Raw genomic sequence first — 14,068 nt, forward strand, 5'->3', positions numbered from 1 at the left:
AGTTCTTGATGACTCCAGAACAGAAGAGAGATTTGCAAAATGTCCATAATCAGCATTTTCAAAATCCAAGGCATTAGCAGTAATGATAGATATTGCTTCTCTGTTCCTGCTAAAGGGTCCGTACACCTCCCCTTCGGAATTCCATTCAGAAAGCCCAGGCATGTTTGTAGATGTCAGAACAGAAAAATCCCTTATGTCTTTATCATTGTCAATGATTTCTTGTTCTACTGCCCAGAGAGAGTATCTTGGACTGTCCACTTGATTTTCAATGGAGTTTTGTCCTAAAATAGTTAGATAATTTCTTGGTGTTTTTGTTGTTGGCAAGTTTAACTCTTTTACATCCCACTGAGGGAGCAAGCTTGGAGAAATTGTATCAAGATGATTCTGAAAACTTTGTGGGAGTGGAGGTGTGGAATAGGTGTTAGGAGTTACACTGTCTCTGAATTTGGACTCTGAATGAAGAAATTGCCTTAATTCCAAAGACAATGGAAAAAAGTCAGAACTCATTGAACTGGTGCTTTTTAAAAAAAATACCTGCACCTTTTTGAACTTTACTTGGTTTATCAATGGTGTTTGCTATAGCATCGTTCTCCAGAAGACTTTGAGACTGCTGTGTTTTGTGTGTTCTTGTACTGCTTATGAAAGTCTTAACTCCCCAAGTAACCTGAGTCCCAGATGTACTGATCAAGAAAGGAGTTCCTGAATGTGTTGGAAAGACAGAAGCGAGCTGATGCCTGCTGTTTAGGAAAGTCATGTCAGTTTGATCACTTACTATGGCAGTTTGAATTTGCAGGTGCAAACTACCTGCAGAGTTTTCAAGTACCTGATCAAAAGGGCTTACCTGTGCCCATACAGAGGATTGAATGGAAGGTGCTTCCAGGGAAGGAAAAGGAAAATCAAAGTAAAATTCACTGTTGGAAGTCACAGTTAGGTTTGCAAAGCTCATTTTTGACTGCAATTGTGATATTGACTGGCCATTACTTCCTGAAATTCTCTTTGAAACACCTGGAATAAATGAACTAAAGATTTGTGTTTCCAAAGTTGATACATGACTAGAAAAATTAATTTCTTCAGCTCTGTGACCTAAAAATCTAATGGCAGATGTTTGTTCAGAGACACTGCCAGACTTAGCATACAAACTAATGGACAGCAATCTCTCTGTTGGGGAAGAAAGCAGTTTATTAAATGACAGCCAGAAATTTTCTGATGGCTCCCCAGAAAACACTTGAGATGCTTCTTTCAAACGATGGGAAACAGTCCAGAAACTTGCTCTTAAAGAAGGGGATATATCTACACATTTTGTTGGAAAATCCAAGTAATCTGAGTCCTAGGAGTCAGCAACTGGATTCATGTTCTCTGGCTCTAATATGGAAAAAGCTCACTTCTCATTTTCATTACTACCATGAAATGTGTCCAAATTGTTCTCCAGTACTCCATTTCTGAGGTTCTCACTTGGATTTTGAAAGTATAATGAATGCTGTAAATAATGAGACCAGTAATTACTACTAGATATGAATATGCTGTCACTTTTCAAATATGTGTCAGTCAACAGCTGTTGATAAACAGGCAGGGTTATTACAACATGCTTAAATGCTGAGCTTGTCAAGCCTGGTTCTCCCTGAAATGATGAAAATGTTAATAGTTCTCTACTGTGTCCTTGGACTGAATTTGTCAGTTGGCTGTCATGCATAAATTTTGTGTATGATTTTTTCATGTTCTGAAAAAAACTTGTTGGTTTTGCATGTAGAGTCTCCACAGAGGTTAAACTGGTAATGCCCCCTGAGTGATGGTCCTTAATGTACACAGATTTTCTAAACTGAAATTCACTGTTTGCTGATAGTGTATAAAATGTTTTCCTGTCAACATCACCTTCTATCATTTCCAGGTAAAAATTTTCAGGTGCCGAGTCTAGCAAATATAACCTACTTTTTTGGAATGGTGGCTTCTCATCTGTAGGTGGTACAGACAAGCTAGAAAGAAAATTATGTCTGTCTTCCTGAATATCAGAGGTGATACGATGATGAAATACAGGCTCATTCCGCCAGCTCACAGACTCCAAGACATTGCTTGTATGCATGAAATTGTTTGTGTCGCTGTTGGAGGATGAAATCCACAGAGTTTCTTTTTTGTGTTCGTAAGCAGTGCTGCTGCTGCTAACGGGAGAGTGGAACGATGGCTCAGAGTCAGAAAGATGGAGCCTACTTGCCAAAGTCCTTGCTAGCTCTGCACTGGGATTTCTGCTGTGAAGAAGAGGAACTGCTGCATTCGCAGGCGGCTCTGTAACTGCATCTGCTGCACCAGAAGTACCATGGAATGGACTTCTAGAATAATTAAAAATATTTTTGTTTGGCAACTGATTCACTACAGTATAATCTAGGTTGATGTTTTCTGTATAAGCAGACAAGGTTTTGTTGCTGGTCTCCTCAGAAGAAGCTGGTGTGGACAAAGTTGGAAGGAACAAGCTGTATGGGTTTTTTCTCTCTGGATTATCATCTGCTGAATTTTTACTGAAATGCAGGGGCCTTTGCTTCACTGGCCAAATAATTGGGGTTGAGATAATTCCTATTGTTTTGATCCCTTCTATCTTAGATTCTTGCTGCCACTGTGGTCGTGAATGGGAAAATTCAGGTGAATTTCTCTTCATTCTGAAGATAACTGTAGCAGGAAGTCTGAACTCCTGCAGGTCTGTGTGTAGCAAGCCACATAGTTAATGGATTAAAGAAAATATATGTAACTTGACTCTCTGTTCTTGGTCTAAAAATCAACTTACCAAGAGTGGAAAATTATGCCCATTAGCTGAGTGAAAGTTTAATTTGCTTCTGCCATAAGTGAACTTGGCTTATTTTCATAGTCTTTCTACTGTTTCTTGGGACTTTTAAAGCTAGAGAAAGGACTTATTTGTCCATTTTTTATCATACTAATATTAATAAGATTTAGTTCATTCTGTCATTAAAAAAACCCAGAGTTAACTGCTTATGGTGGACATTTGTAAGTGGCTCCACCAAAAAAGAAGCAAACACTACTTGGAAGAAATGTTCAATAATTTATTTTACTTCTACAGCTTATTAAAACCAAACAGTCTGGATTCAGAGAAATTCTTTCACATTATGCACTGTACTGCCTGATCACCAGTGTACAATAAATATCTGCCAAGAGAAAAAATACTCCAAGAGTTTTAAATCCTACAGTAACAACTGATGGATTGGGGGAAAAAAAACACCCAACCAAAAAAAAGCAACCTAAAAACCAAACTACCAACCCCACCCAGATTCTAATTTATTTCTGTGGAGTACACTGAAAAAATAAATCTTAAAAAAAATATACATTTAAGCCTGTGATTAAAGTTGGCAAAATCTGTCTCTGTGTTTAACAACCAACTTTAACAAACTAATAAATATTTTAGCAGCACTTCACAAAATGATGCTCAGTCTTTAGGAGACAGTGATATCACAGAATTTGAGAAAGCCTCAAAAGAAATCCTGGCTTAATTCCTTTGCTAATAATAGGTTCATTTACTACCTTATTTTTTCCCTTAATCTTCCTAAATGAAAAGTAAACGATATCTGATACTGTCAACATTTTCCTTAGTAAAGTCCGATCCAACTCTTCTTTAAGTCAGTGGAAAGATTTCTGTTGACTCAGTGGAAGTGGCTTTGCTCCATAGGAATGGTTCCACTTGGCTCCTGCGCCTGAGGAACGGCGAGGAACTAGTGAGGAACGGACAATCCAAGCCTACTACCACCCTGGCTGCACAAGCAGGAGCTACACAACATCTGACAACCTGCAGCCTTGAAACCCTTCAACAGCATGGCTCTTTTCAGACCCTTTCCAAACAACCCTCTCCCTTCCCTTGCTCTTTGCATTGTTAAATGCAATGGAGACACAAAGTTAGTCCCTTTCACAGAAGAGCCAGGAAAACAAAACAAATAAACACATAAACACTCAATTTGGTTCTGTTCTCATTTACATCATTCTGACATGGTCCAGAGATTTAATCCTGATTTTTTCAGTGCAAATGAGAACAGAACTGAGATGTGACCCTTGACATTATGATGGTAGGAAAAACACACCTTAAAATACAACAAATTTGCTTTAGACACAGTACAAGGAAAAATGTAACACAGGATTTCTTACCATTGTTTGGCTTATCGTTTCTATTAGTATCGGGCATGTTAGTGGTGACAGTGGGTGGTGTAGGAGTAGTAGCATTTACAGTAGCTGGTAATAAAGATGAGAAAGAGGTGAACTTGAATGAAATATGAATGTTAATAAGGTAAGACAAAATGGGAACAATGCATGACAATGTAAAATGAAACCATCTACACACAATGCCATAAATGTTAAAAAAACACATTATTTTTTGTCTGTACAAAGTGATGAAAAGATATGAACTGAGGCCCCAATCCTGCAATCCTCCCTTGCACTCACTTCAGTGAGAATTTTGCCAGTGTAAATTTTGCAGGATCAGTCCTGCTCTCCTTTCATAAACTCAAAATCCTCTCATGAGAGCCTTGGTTGTGTGAAGAACAGAAAATGGGGAAGTTCTAAGATGAATGCACTTAGAATGCTGCTTGTGAAAATAATCTTTGCCCCTCCTCAAAGACTGAATATGACAAAAAAATAAGAAACTGAAACACTCATGTAAGGATTCAATTAACTCCACTGAACTCAAAACAATGAAGAGAATTGAGATCAGGCTTGGAACAGGTGAAGTAAAATACCTGTTTTGAAAGCTTTCTGTAGAAACTCAGCTGTACTGTTCCCACTGACACCAACAGGAGTCATTCCACAAAATCAGCTGAACACTTTTCAAAATTAGGAGGAGGAGCCAAAATTGCATATTTCCCCCATGAGGGACTGGGAGGGTATATGTGCTAGAAGAATTCAAAGATCATGACATTAAATTTTCAAATAATGGTTTGGAAAATAATTTAGCTTTGTTCAGTAACTCCCAGGGAATGCAAATCCATTCACTAATAGATTTTTTTCCTGAAAACCCTTATTTAAAATCTGAAGGTTGGTATGGTAAAATCTCCCTGCATTACATGGCTTTGGATGATTTTGGAAAAATCAACCTAGGAAGTTTAAGTAGTTAAGCAAGGTATCAAGCAGTGACACCTTGAAATATAAAAAAGCTCTTCCATGAAACTTCAGAGCTATATGGTCTGAGGAATAATTTACAAGGCTTCTTACACATTGTGTCTTACAGCCAATGCTTCTAAAGGAGGCATCTAATGAACAGAAATATTTACTAACTATAATGGAGAAATCAGTTCTTTCATCAGACATAGCTGACATAACCTGGCATCCCCAAACCATTTTACTGTTGTTATTGTACAACTCCCAACAAATAAAGGCATGCAAACTGGCCTCTCAGTTTAGACAAAGTCTGTGGTATTGACAGAAACAGACAGACATATTTTCATGATTTTCATTATTATGACAATAATTATGATGGTGCTGAGCAGGATAAATCTGATCTGGCATCTTCTTCCAAAGTGACAAACTGAACACAAGGGACACTTTACCAAATACTTTTAGAGAAAGAAAGAGTATTACCTTCATGAAAATACTCATTGTCTTTATTGATGTCTTTATTGATGGTCTAAGAAGTTACGAAGGCAAGTTTGAAAGGCAGCATCTTTTATCAGAGGCAATATCTACCAGACAAGTTAATAAAGCTGGGACAAAGGATGAGGTTTTTAGAAAAGCACGCTTGTTCAGCTGAGAATGTGTCCATTTCTCTAGCCATATTCACCGATGTTATGAAAGGTATTTTCTCCCTTCCATACCATGCCATTTTAATGGACGAAAACACTCAGAGATCTCCCAAAAGAATGGACAAAGATATTTGTACAGTGATACCCTTTACATATAAAAAGACTAATATTGAATAATTGTGGATGCCTCATTTACCCAAATTATTTGAGTTGCAGTATTTAGATCGTACTCTGCTTTGTGAATATGATGCCTGAAAATTACTGTTTAAAATCTGATTATGGACAGTAATGGCATTTCATTTTCCCCACGGAGACCAGTACAATATGCTCCAAGAACCTGAACCAAATTTACCTCAGGAAAATCTGGGAAAAGTGCACTGAAAACTGACATAGATCTCTTACTGGCTTTCCAAGTAGAGGGCATTTTCCCTTTTATTTTTAAGCTAATTCTGATTTACTTAAAAATATTGGTTTTGAAAGAGTTCTGAGACTTCTTGTTTTCCTCTTATATTTTATTTTCTCCTGTCTCTTTCTTCCACCATTCAGCTGGAAAGAGGTTACAAAGTTTTGGTGCAGTTGCTGCTGTAATTAAAGTTTAACATAGCATGCCAACACATTGTAAGGCTGGGGTTCATGAAGGCATCATGGAAATGGGTTAATGTTGCTCATGTCAAGCACTTTTTATAGAACTTCAGCATCTGAGCAGAACAATACAAATTAACCATCCTTGCATGCCCCTTGATTCATGTGACACGGAAATCTGCAGGGTTCACCTATTCCTTGCATTCAACTGAGCTGACCTTTAAAAACACTTAATGAATTTTTGTATGTGGTGATTTTTACATTATTAATCCTTCATTAAGTGCCATAGCATGTGTTTCTTTCTCTAAAAGCTGCTGAATTTTGCAGTTTGATGGTAATTATTTTTTACCTGCTAATCTCAAAGTATCTAGCCTCAAAATATCTTATTGAAAAAAAAAAACATGAATAAAAGCTAGTTCCTTTATTTACATCTGTTCTATTTTTTTTTTTTTTACAGATCTACCTACTACTTTTACTGGTTAATATTTTACTGTGAAAATGCCCAGGAGGAAAAGAGGTGGAGAAAGAAATTAAAGCAGTCAGTTAATTCAGCTTTGATATAACTGAGAATATTTGGAAAATATATTATCAAGGGAGTGATCACATTTTTCCACATATTGTACAAACAGGACACCCACATACTTGATGAGACTAAAGAATTCCTTTCCTTGCTATTTTTTATTGCCGCTCACCCTTGTATAAATGATAATAAAAAAGAAATGGAATAAAACTCTGAGGCAAATAAACATTTTCCGAAGATGAAACTGCGAAAAGGATCTGGGTTTCTTACCTTGGCAAAGGCTTCCCAGGTTTGCACAACTGGTTGGTTCAATTGAAGAAGAGGGGATTAGATATGAGCCTTTAAAAGGAGAAATCAAATAATTTAGAAAGGGTTAGTTACTGGGCCTAAAACACAGTATATCGTGCAGTGACATATTCCTCTTCCTAATTTCTCTCAGTGGCAAAACCGACACTGCCATTTGCCTATAAGACTTCCAAGTTTCAGTGTCTGTTGCAGCTCAGGGATCCTTGAAAACCCTGCTGACTTGCAAGTTAGAGTCACTCACGTATCCTCCCGCGGTTTTCTTAGCTTTCACTGAATAACATCACACTACAGGAATGCAGCTTGTGTGCACTCTGTGAAATGGGCTTAAGCAAAGGGTCAGTATAGCCACAGGATTTATGTGATTTTCATAACAATGTGTGCCTTGGAGGAGTGACCAGGCTCTGCTGCTGCAGCACAGGCTACCCAGCACACACTTGTGAGTAATCTGCCTGGGACAGACACCAACCAGATAAAAGGTGATTAAACTTGCTCCTCTGCCCAGGGCAAGGGTGTGATTAATATGCTGGTATGCATGACTTATAAACAGATAATGTTATAAGTCTGTACCTCTACAGAATTATTCGTAACAACAAGCATTACACTTTGATGATCTGGAGACAAAACCAAGGCACCTAAGAATGCCTACAGAAAAAGAAATGGTGCAACTGTGTTAATTACACTTCACGTATCCCAGAGGTTCAGCTGCAGATATGGCTGCCTTTGCACACTGTGCTGAACACAATGGGACCATAGAGCTCTGGCAAAATGTGAACCCACTAGGAGTTTTGCCCTTTTGGCTTTTGCTTTGCCACTTCAGAATCGTATTGACTCAATGAGGTCCTCTCATGAAACACACTATCCGTCCATAAAATTAAATAGCCACCACCCATCGGCTTGTAAAGATAGCTAAGAAAATATTTCCTGTGATGCAAGAACAAATGAAGCATGGAGCTTTGACACAGAAATTGTATAATGACACAGATACCACTACACGTGTTGCCAACAAATATAAGGTGTAATTAAAACAAATATTAAATGATCCTCAACAAATATTACATTTCACTGATTTTTTTAATGGATTAAGAGATAGAGGCAAATTCACTTTATTAGTACAATTCTTATGAACTCCAGGAAGGATGTTCTAGGTAAGTGTACTACCCCCTGCATCAAATCCAAATTTACAAAACACTTAAGTCAGAAGACTATTGCATTGAGTCAATATATATTCTGACATTTAAGTCAGAAGACTTGCATTGAGACACTTGCATGGCAAGTGTTTGGCAGCAAGGGGATTACAGGGGCAGTTCTCTGAGAAGCCTCTCACAGAAGCTTTCCCTCTGTCCAGTGGAGCCAATGCCAGCCAGCTCCAAGATGGATGCGTTGGCCAGGGCTGAGCCTGTAAGCAACAATGGTAGTGTCTCTGGGATAATGGATTTTAAAAGGGGAAAAAGTTACTGCACAGCAGCAATTGCAGCCAAGAGAGGAGTGAGAATGTGTGAGAGCAAAATCCCACAGACACCAAGGCCAGTGAGGAAGCAGGGGCAGGAGGTGCTCCAGGTGCCTGAACACAGATTCCCCTGCAGCACAGGCTGCAGACCGTGGGGAAGCAGCTGTGCCTCCACAGCCATGGAGGTCCATGGTGGAGCAGAGATCCACCTGCATCCTGTGGAGGACCCCATGCTGGAGCAGGTGGATGCCTGAAGGAGGCTGTTACCCCATGGAAAACTGGCACTGGAGAAGACTCCTGGCAGGACCTGTGGACCCATGAAGACAGGAGCCCATTCTGGGGCAGGTTTGCTGACAGGACTTGTGACCCCATGAACCTCTATTACAGACACATTGTGTGATACATCTCACTTCAAATGTCTAAAACTCAGACATCCGTATCTGCTTGTCATGCTAGACTTTATAGTCAGTGGAGAGGAACAGACACTCCTACAGCAAAAGAGCTTTGACTTCACTGAGACATCTTTTCCAGCATGAGATGCACTGACCTGTGGAATAGCCTTTCTGATTCCACTATTCATAAACAGCACTGAGGGCAATTATCTTAGCCTGAAACATTGGCCAGCTGCCTAAGGCAGACACATCCCACACTGAATTAAATCTGAGAGTGAAATTAAGAATTCCTTTGGCCTTTGGGAATGAAGAATTCATTAAATGCACATGAAAAAAATCAATTGCAGGCATGGACAGAAATGTGGCCAAGTTACCCTTAAAATGAGAAGATCATATCTTGCTAGAGCTGTAGCCAGTGCAGGCTTCAGAATCAGAACCAGAAGTTGATTAAATGCTCCTCAGTTTTCCTGCATTGAACTCTGAACTGGTGGGCAATAGCCATACTTCTATCATTACTTAAGTTACTTGTTTTAAAATAAGTCTGGATACCTAGGCTGTGCATGCATACCTTTACATGCAATCTGCACAAAGGTATGGCAATAAAAACCGAATTCTGTCAAGTCTTATGCAAACACCCCACCACAACTGCACAGCTGTGAAAACATTAGTCTAAGGAATAAACTAATAAAAGGTAAAACTATTAAAAGATTATCTGAAACAATTTGATGGTGTTTTATGCCCCATAAATCTACTTGTAAAAGCTTTGTCTGAGAAACTATAAAAATAATACCCCTTGAAAATGTAAGCACTGTTCAGGCAAAGATATGTTGAGATCACTACTAAATGCTTCGTTTGCTTTTTTTTTTAAGTTACAGGCCCCTTCCTGGTGTAGCATTATTGGAACTGTGTGAAAAACTCTTTTCTGCATAAATCCTTTCACTGCTATTAAATGAAGCCTAATCAGAGTCAGCTCCCCGATGTCAGTGGTTTATTCATGGTTGATAGCCTGACTCATCAACTCTCCTGCTGAAGGCTGATTTTACAAAGAAGGCTTTTACTTGAGAGGAGGAAGGGAAGACAATTCTAACAATTTAATCTCTGGGATTAGTAATGATCTTTGAAATGGCACTGCACCCAGAATTTTCTTTTAGGAATACTATGGCTCAGGAAAGTCTGTATCACAGAGGATGATTTCATGTCAAGGAAAGAAAAAGACTGGCTAGTGAGTCAGTTTCCTCATAGGCTTATTTAGAGGCAACAAAAATGTTTATATGTAGATACATTTTAAATTACTTGAATAGATACTGGGCCTAAAGCAGGAACACTAATATATTTTTCTAAAACGATGTTCTGCTGCAGGAAAACTACTGATAACTCACATCCCAGGGAATAAAGTTGTGGAATGAAAAAATTCTATCTATAATATCACAGCTGTGATATTGTATTTGTGTCTTAGGATTGTACGTCTTCAGCAGAGAGAAGAACAAGACTCCTACTCCAGTCAAAATTAAATGAGATTGCAGCTTTTACAGAGATAGGTTGTCTGGTAAAAGTGCTATGGTAGACATCATGGTGTAACAGAGTAAGAAGAGCATGATTTTCTGGGAAGTTATTCTCTATCATATTAGTTTCTACCAATGAAATAGAAACAACTTGTTGTGTCCAGCAAAAATGTTTCTGTTTGTCACTCATGGTCAGATCAGCCTTTTCTTTGTTCTGGTAGAAAGGCAAAGGTACCTGTTGCTTGTTGTTTCATATAGGTACTGCTTAATTTTTTTTAGCAGAGGCATATTGAGATCTTTCTCGGTAGTTCTAGCTGTGAATGAGTATCCCACACTCTGATATGAGTAAAATAAAGCAAGCAAAGCAGCTTTTTTAGCCCTCTTAATCCCTCAAGAACTATTAGATACAGAAACTAGCATTCCTTAGTGATGGCACCTTCTCTTCTAAACTAAGGATTCTCAGAATGCTGACAGATGCTCTGTCAAATATACAAAAATACTCTAGGACATTTATGTGAATCAAGTGTCTGAGCCATAAAATGAGAATAGGTTGGTAAATGTATTGAAATTTATCTTCTGCAGTATCTACAGGAAAAAAACACCTTCAGTAAGTACCAGTTAAAAAAAAAGACTGATAATACATCACCATGAGGAAAAAAACTTATGATTTTTATCTCAAACTCTTCTTTTCTGTCCACCTCTTCTAATTTAATATTTTAGTCTAGTTTCCTGTCTCCTATGCACTGCTTTTGTCACTGCTTTTGCTGGCTCTGCATGTACAGCATGAGGCTAGCATGGGGTCCTCAGGCTAATGAAAGGGCCAAAGGGCGGGTACAAAATCATTTAGTAATTAATTAGCTAACATACATTTTTTTCTCCAGAGACCCCATAATCTTATTTGAGGCTAATAGGTACTTGTCATTATTCCCCTTTTGTATGAGCCAGAGTGTTTAGGAAATCTTTGATCTGCAGATCATTTCAAGCAGCAACTCAACAAACTTAGGGGACTTGTCCTTTTCCTTTAAGGAATCAACTCCACAGCCTTTCAAATCCTCTGCTTATAGTAAGAGTTGAGCTAAACTCTAATAAAGGTAACACCTTGCTATTTTTCTTTCATGGGAATTCTCTCATTTTTTTCTACCTTGATATGTGGTATGTTCAGCACAATACAGAATTGTGGAGGGGGGAATAAGCAAAAAAGTTTTGGCAAGGCATACTCACCACAACTCAAATTGTTTTCTGCTTTCAGCGCTGAAGTTGGAATACTCCAGAATTCATTTTCCCAGTCTACAATGTTTCCTTTCACATCGCAGCTGAGGTTGGCCAGTGTTTGCGCATTCATGGTGAAATTCCAGAGGCGGAAGTTGTAAATGTCCCCATTTAGAGAGCTCACTTCATTGCTGTTAGAGCCCAGCACCAGCCTCCCATTTCCAGGGATAACTTTGTCAAAGATCTCTGGACAGTCCACCACATGATAGGTGTTTTTGGCATATATACCTATAGTGCCTGAGAAGCTGTCCCATACAACACACACCTGTTGAAAGGTTCCTGTGAAAAACTCTGCATTTCGGGGCAATGCATTTTTAAGGATGCACTGTGTGCCTAAGATGGACAGAAAATGGCCTTTTGTGGTCTTCCCAAAGCTGAAGAGCTCTCTCAACAATGCATCAGTGTAGGAGAAAACCTTCCAGTCATCGTTGTCATCGCTGTTGCCCTTGGTTGCTTCAAAGCACAGTGTAAACTGTCTAAGCTCTGGCACTGAGACGGTCTCTGCCACAGACACAGCATCAATGTCAGGAACCTGGGGAATGACGACTTTCTGATTCCTCAGAGACACGGCAACTAGAACCAAGAGCAGATATGTAAACTATCAAAAAAAAAAAAAAATTCATCATATAGAAATAGAGGCAACTGGCAGCAGGGGTTAAACATTCATGAAATCAAACATTAATAAGGCCGTTTTTATCACTGTAATATACTTGGAGAACACACCAAGGGGAATTTATCTTGGGAGTGAACTCAGCTGAAAATATGCAGCGACCCTTTCAATGGCACAGAGAATGCTGTGTGACACCCAGCTAACAACCCCCTAAGTTGTGTTAAGAGCAATATTAGGATATATTACCTACTGACCTCCAACTCTGCTTCACCTCACTTAATAAAAATTATTTCTCATTCATCTAGTAAGGGTGCATTAAGCAATGGAATAAACCAGTTATCTAAAAAACACAGTATGATGTGCTTTTAAGATATATTATTTTAATTACTTGTCTACATGACTGCATTACACCAGTGAAGTTTGGGCCTTCTTCTTTTAAATATCCCAATAGAAGAAAGGCCCCATTACATTCCTTGGCAAAGTGAAGCCTTTTGTTGCTGAATTCAACTAATGGGTATTTCTTCACAGCATTAGGCATCTTCTCATTTTGTCCCCAGAAGCTTTCTGGTCGAATACTGACTGCAGTTGTGTGCTCATGAATATTTCTATCCAAGCTGTTCCCTATTTACTAACAGTTGGGTCAGCAGTTTTGGACTTCGCACAAGTATCTAGAAATTTCTAGTCCTTCAGCAATTTATATATTGCTGTAAGGGTATTTAGGCAGAATTTCTTTAATTGTTGTTGAGTATAGTCATTTGCATGGGCAAAATGACAACCACTAAATGAGAAAGTATCACATGACACATACTTTTTCTCCATGAGTACATGAATGAAAATTCTGTTCACTGTATTTCAGAGAACATTATTTTTCAAACGAGAATGTCAATATGGTCAGTTTTATTGTCACATTTATGACAGGACAATTCTTACAGCAAATTTCTCCACAGAAAAGTTTCCAGCTACCAGACATGCAAAGGTGTCTGGTACAGATTGCAACAGCCCTCAGTTTTACTTCTGGCTCCTCCGTTCTGCCTCAGACCCGTATCTCCCACAAATGTCTGCTACATCTTACACATTTTCACATTTTATACACTGGATGTGAAACTGTTTCTTGCAGAACATGAAGAATAACTGCCACAGCAGTTAATTCCCAGTCTCTGCTGGGATTTATCAGTGATGTCACAACACTTATACTAATTACTACACCTATTCTCTTCTCAGATTGAAATAAAACCCTTTCAAAGACGAGAGTGAGAGACATGAGGGAAGGGTGACTGTCACGCCATACCCAGGAAGAGACACAGATACATGGTGTATAAGGATTCTGTGTTGTCTGTGGTACTGCAAATTCCCTTTGCCAGCTGCTTGCAAAGACTCTGAGCTCCAAACTACCATATTTGGATATACACAAGAATATAATTTGACCAATAAATTACGTAGTAAAATAACATAAAGCATTGCACATTATCTGCCAACCCAGCAACTGCATAATAGGAGGGAAGAGAGAAAAATACTGGGCTTTTATAGTTACTGGATTTACTTCATAGATTTATTTTTCTTCCCAAGGGAAAAAGCATGCTGTAACAATTTTATAGATAGAAAATGCGTTCAACTCTCCATTGAAAACAGGGGCATTTTTTTAGCGGGTTAATTATACTGTAAGCTCCTTTACGTAACATGGAAAGTGTTCCAGAAGAAGCGTAAGGATTCAAGACTCGAA

General features: G+C 38.6%; 1 protein-coding gene across 6 annotated transcripts in view; it reads right to left on the minus strand.

Annotated features, from left to right (window-relative positions):
* The window catches only part of ADGRG6 (adhesion G protein-coupled receptor G6), a 109,812-nt gene that overhangs the window by 49,351 nt on the left and 46,393 nt on the right, over positions 1-14,068 (minus strand). For 5 of the 6 annotated variants that reach the window (XM_041423938.1, XM_041423939.1, XM_041423940.1 and 2 more), the window contains exons 4-5: positions 11,691-12,311; positions 7,093-7,161 (exon numbers count right to left, since the gene is read on the minus strand). In XM_041423938.1, coding sequence (XP_041279872.1) covers positions 7,093-7,161; positions 11,691-12,311 — 690 coding nt within the window. Of the gene's footprint in view, positions 1-4,134; positions 4,219-7,092; positions 7,162-11,690; positions 12,312-14,068 lie in introns of all 6 variants that reach the window. The other variant, XM_041423943.1, reaches the window with a different exon arrangement.

The sequence above is a fragment of the Onychostruthus taczanowskii genome, unplaced genomic scaffold (genome assembly GCF_017590055.1).
Source record: "Onychostruthus taczanowskii isolate IOZ18803 unplaced genomic scaffold, ASM1759005v1 scaffold8, whole genome shotgun sequence".
Lineage (NCBI taxonomy): Eukaryota > Metazoa > Chordata > Aves > Passeriformes > Passeridae > Onychostruthus > Onychostruthus taczanowskii.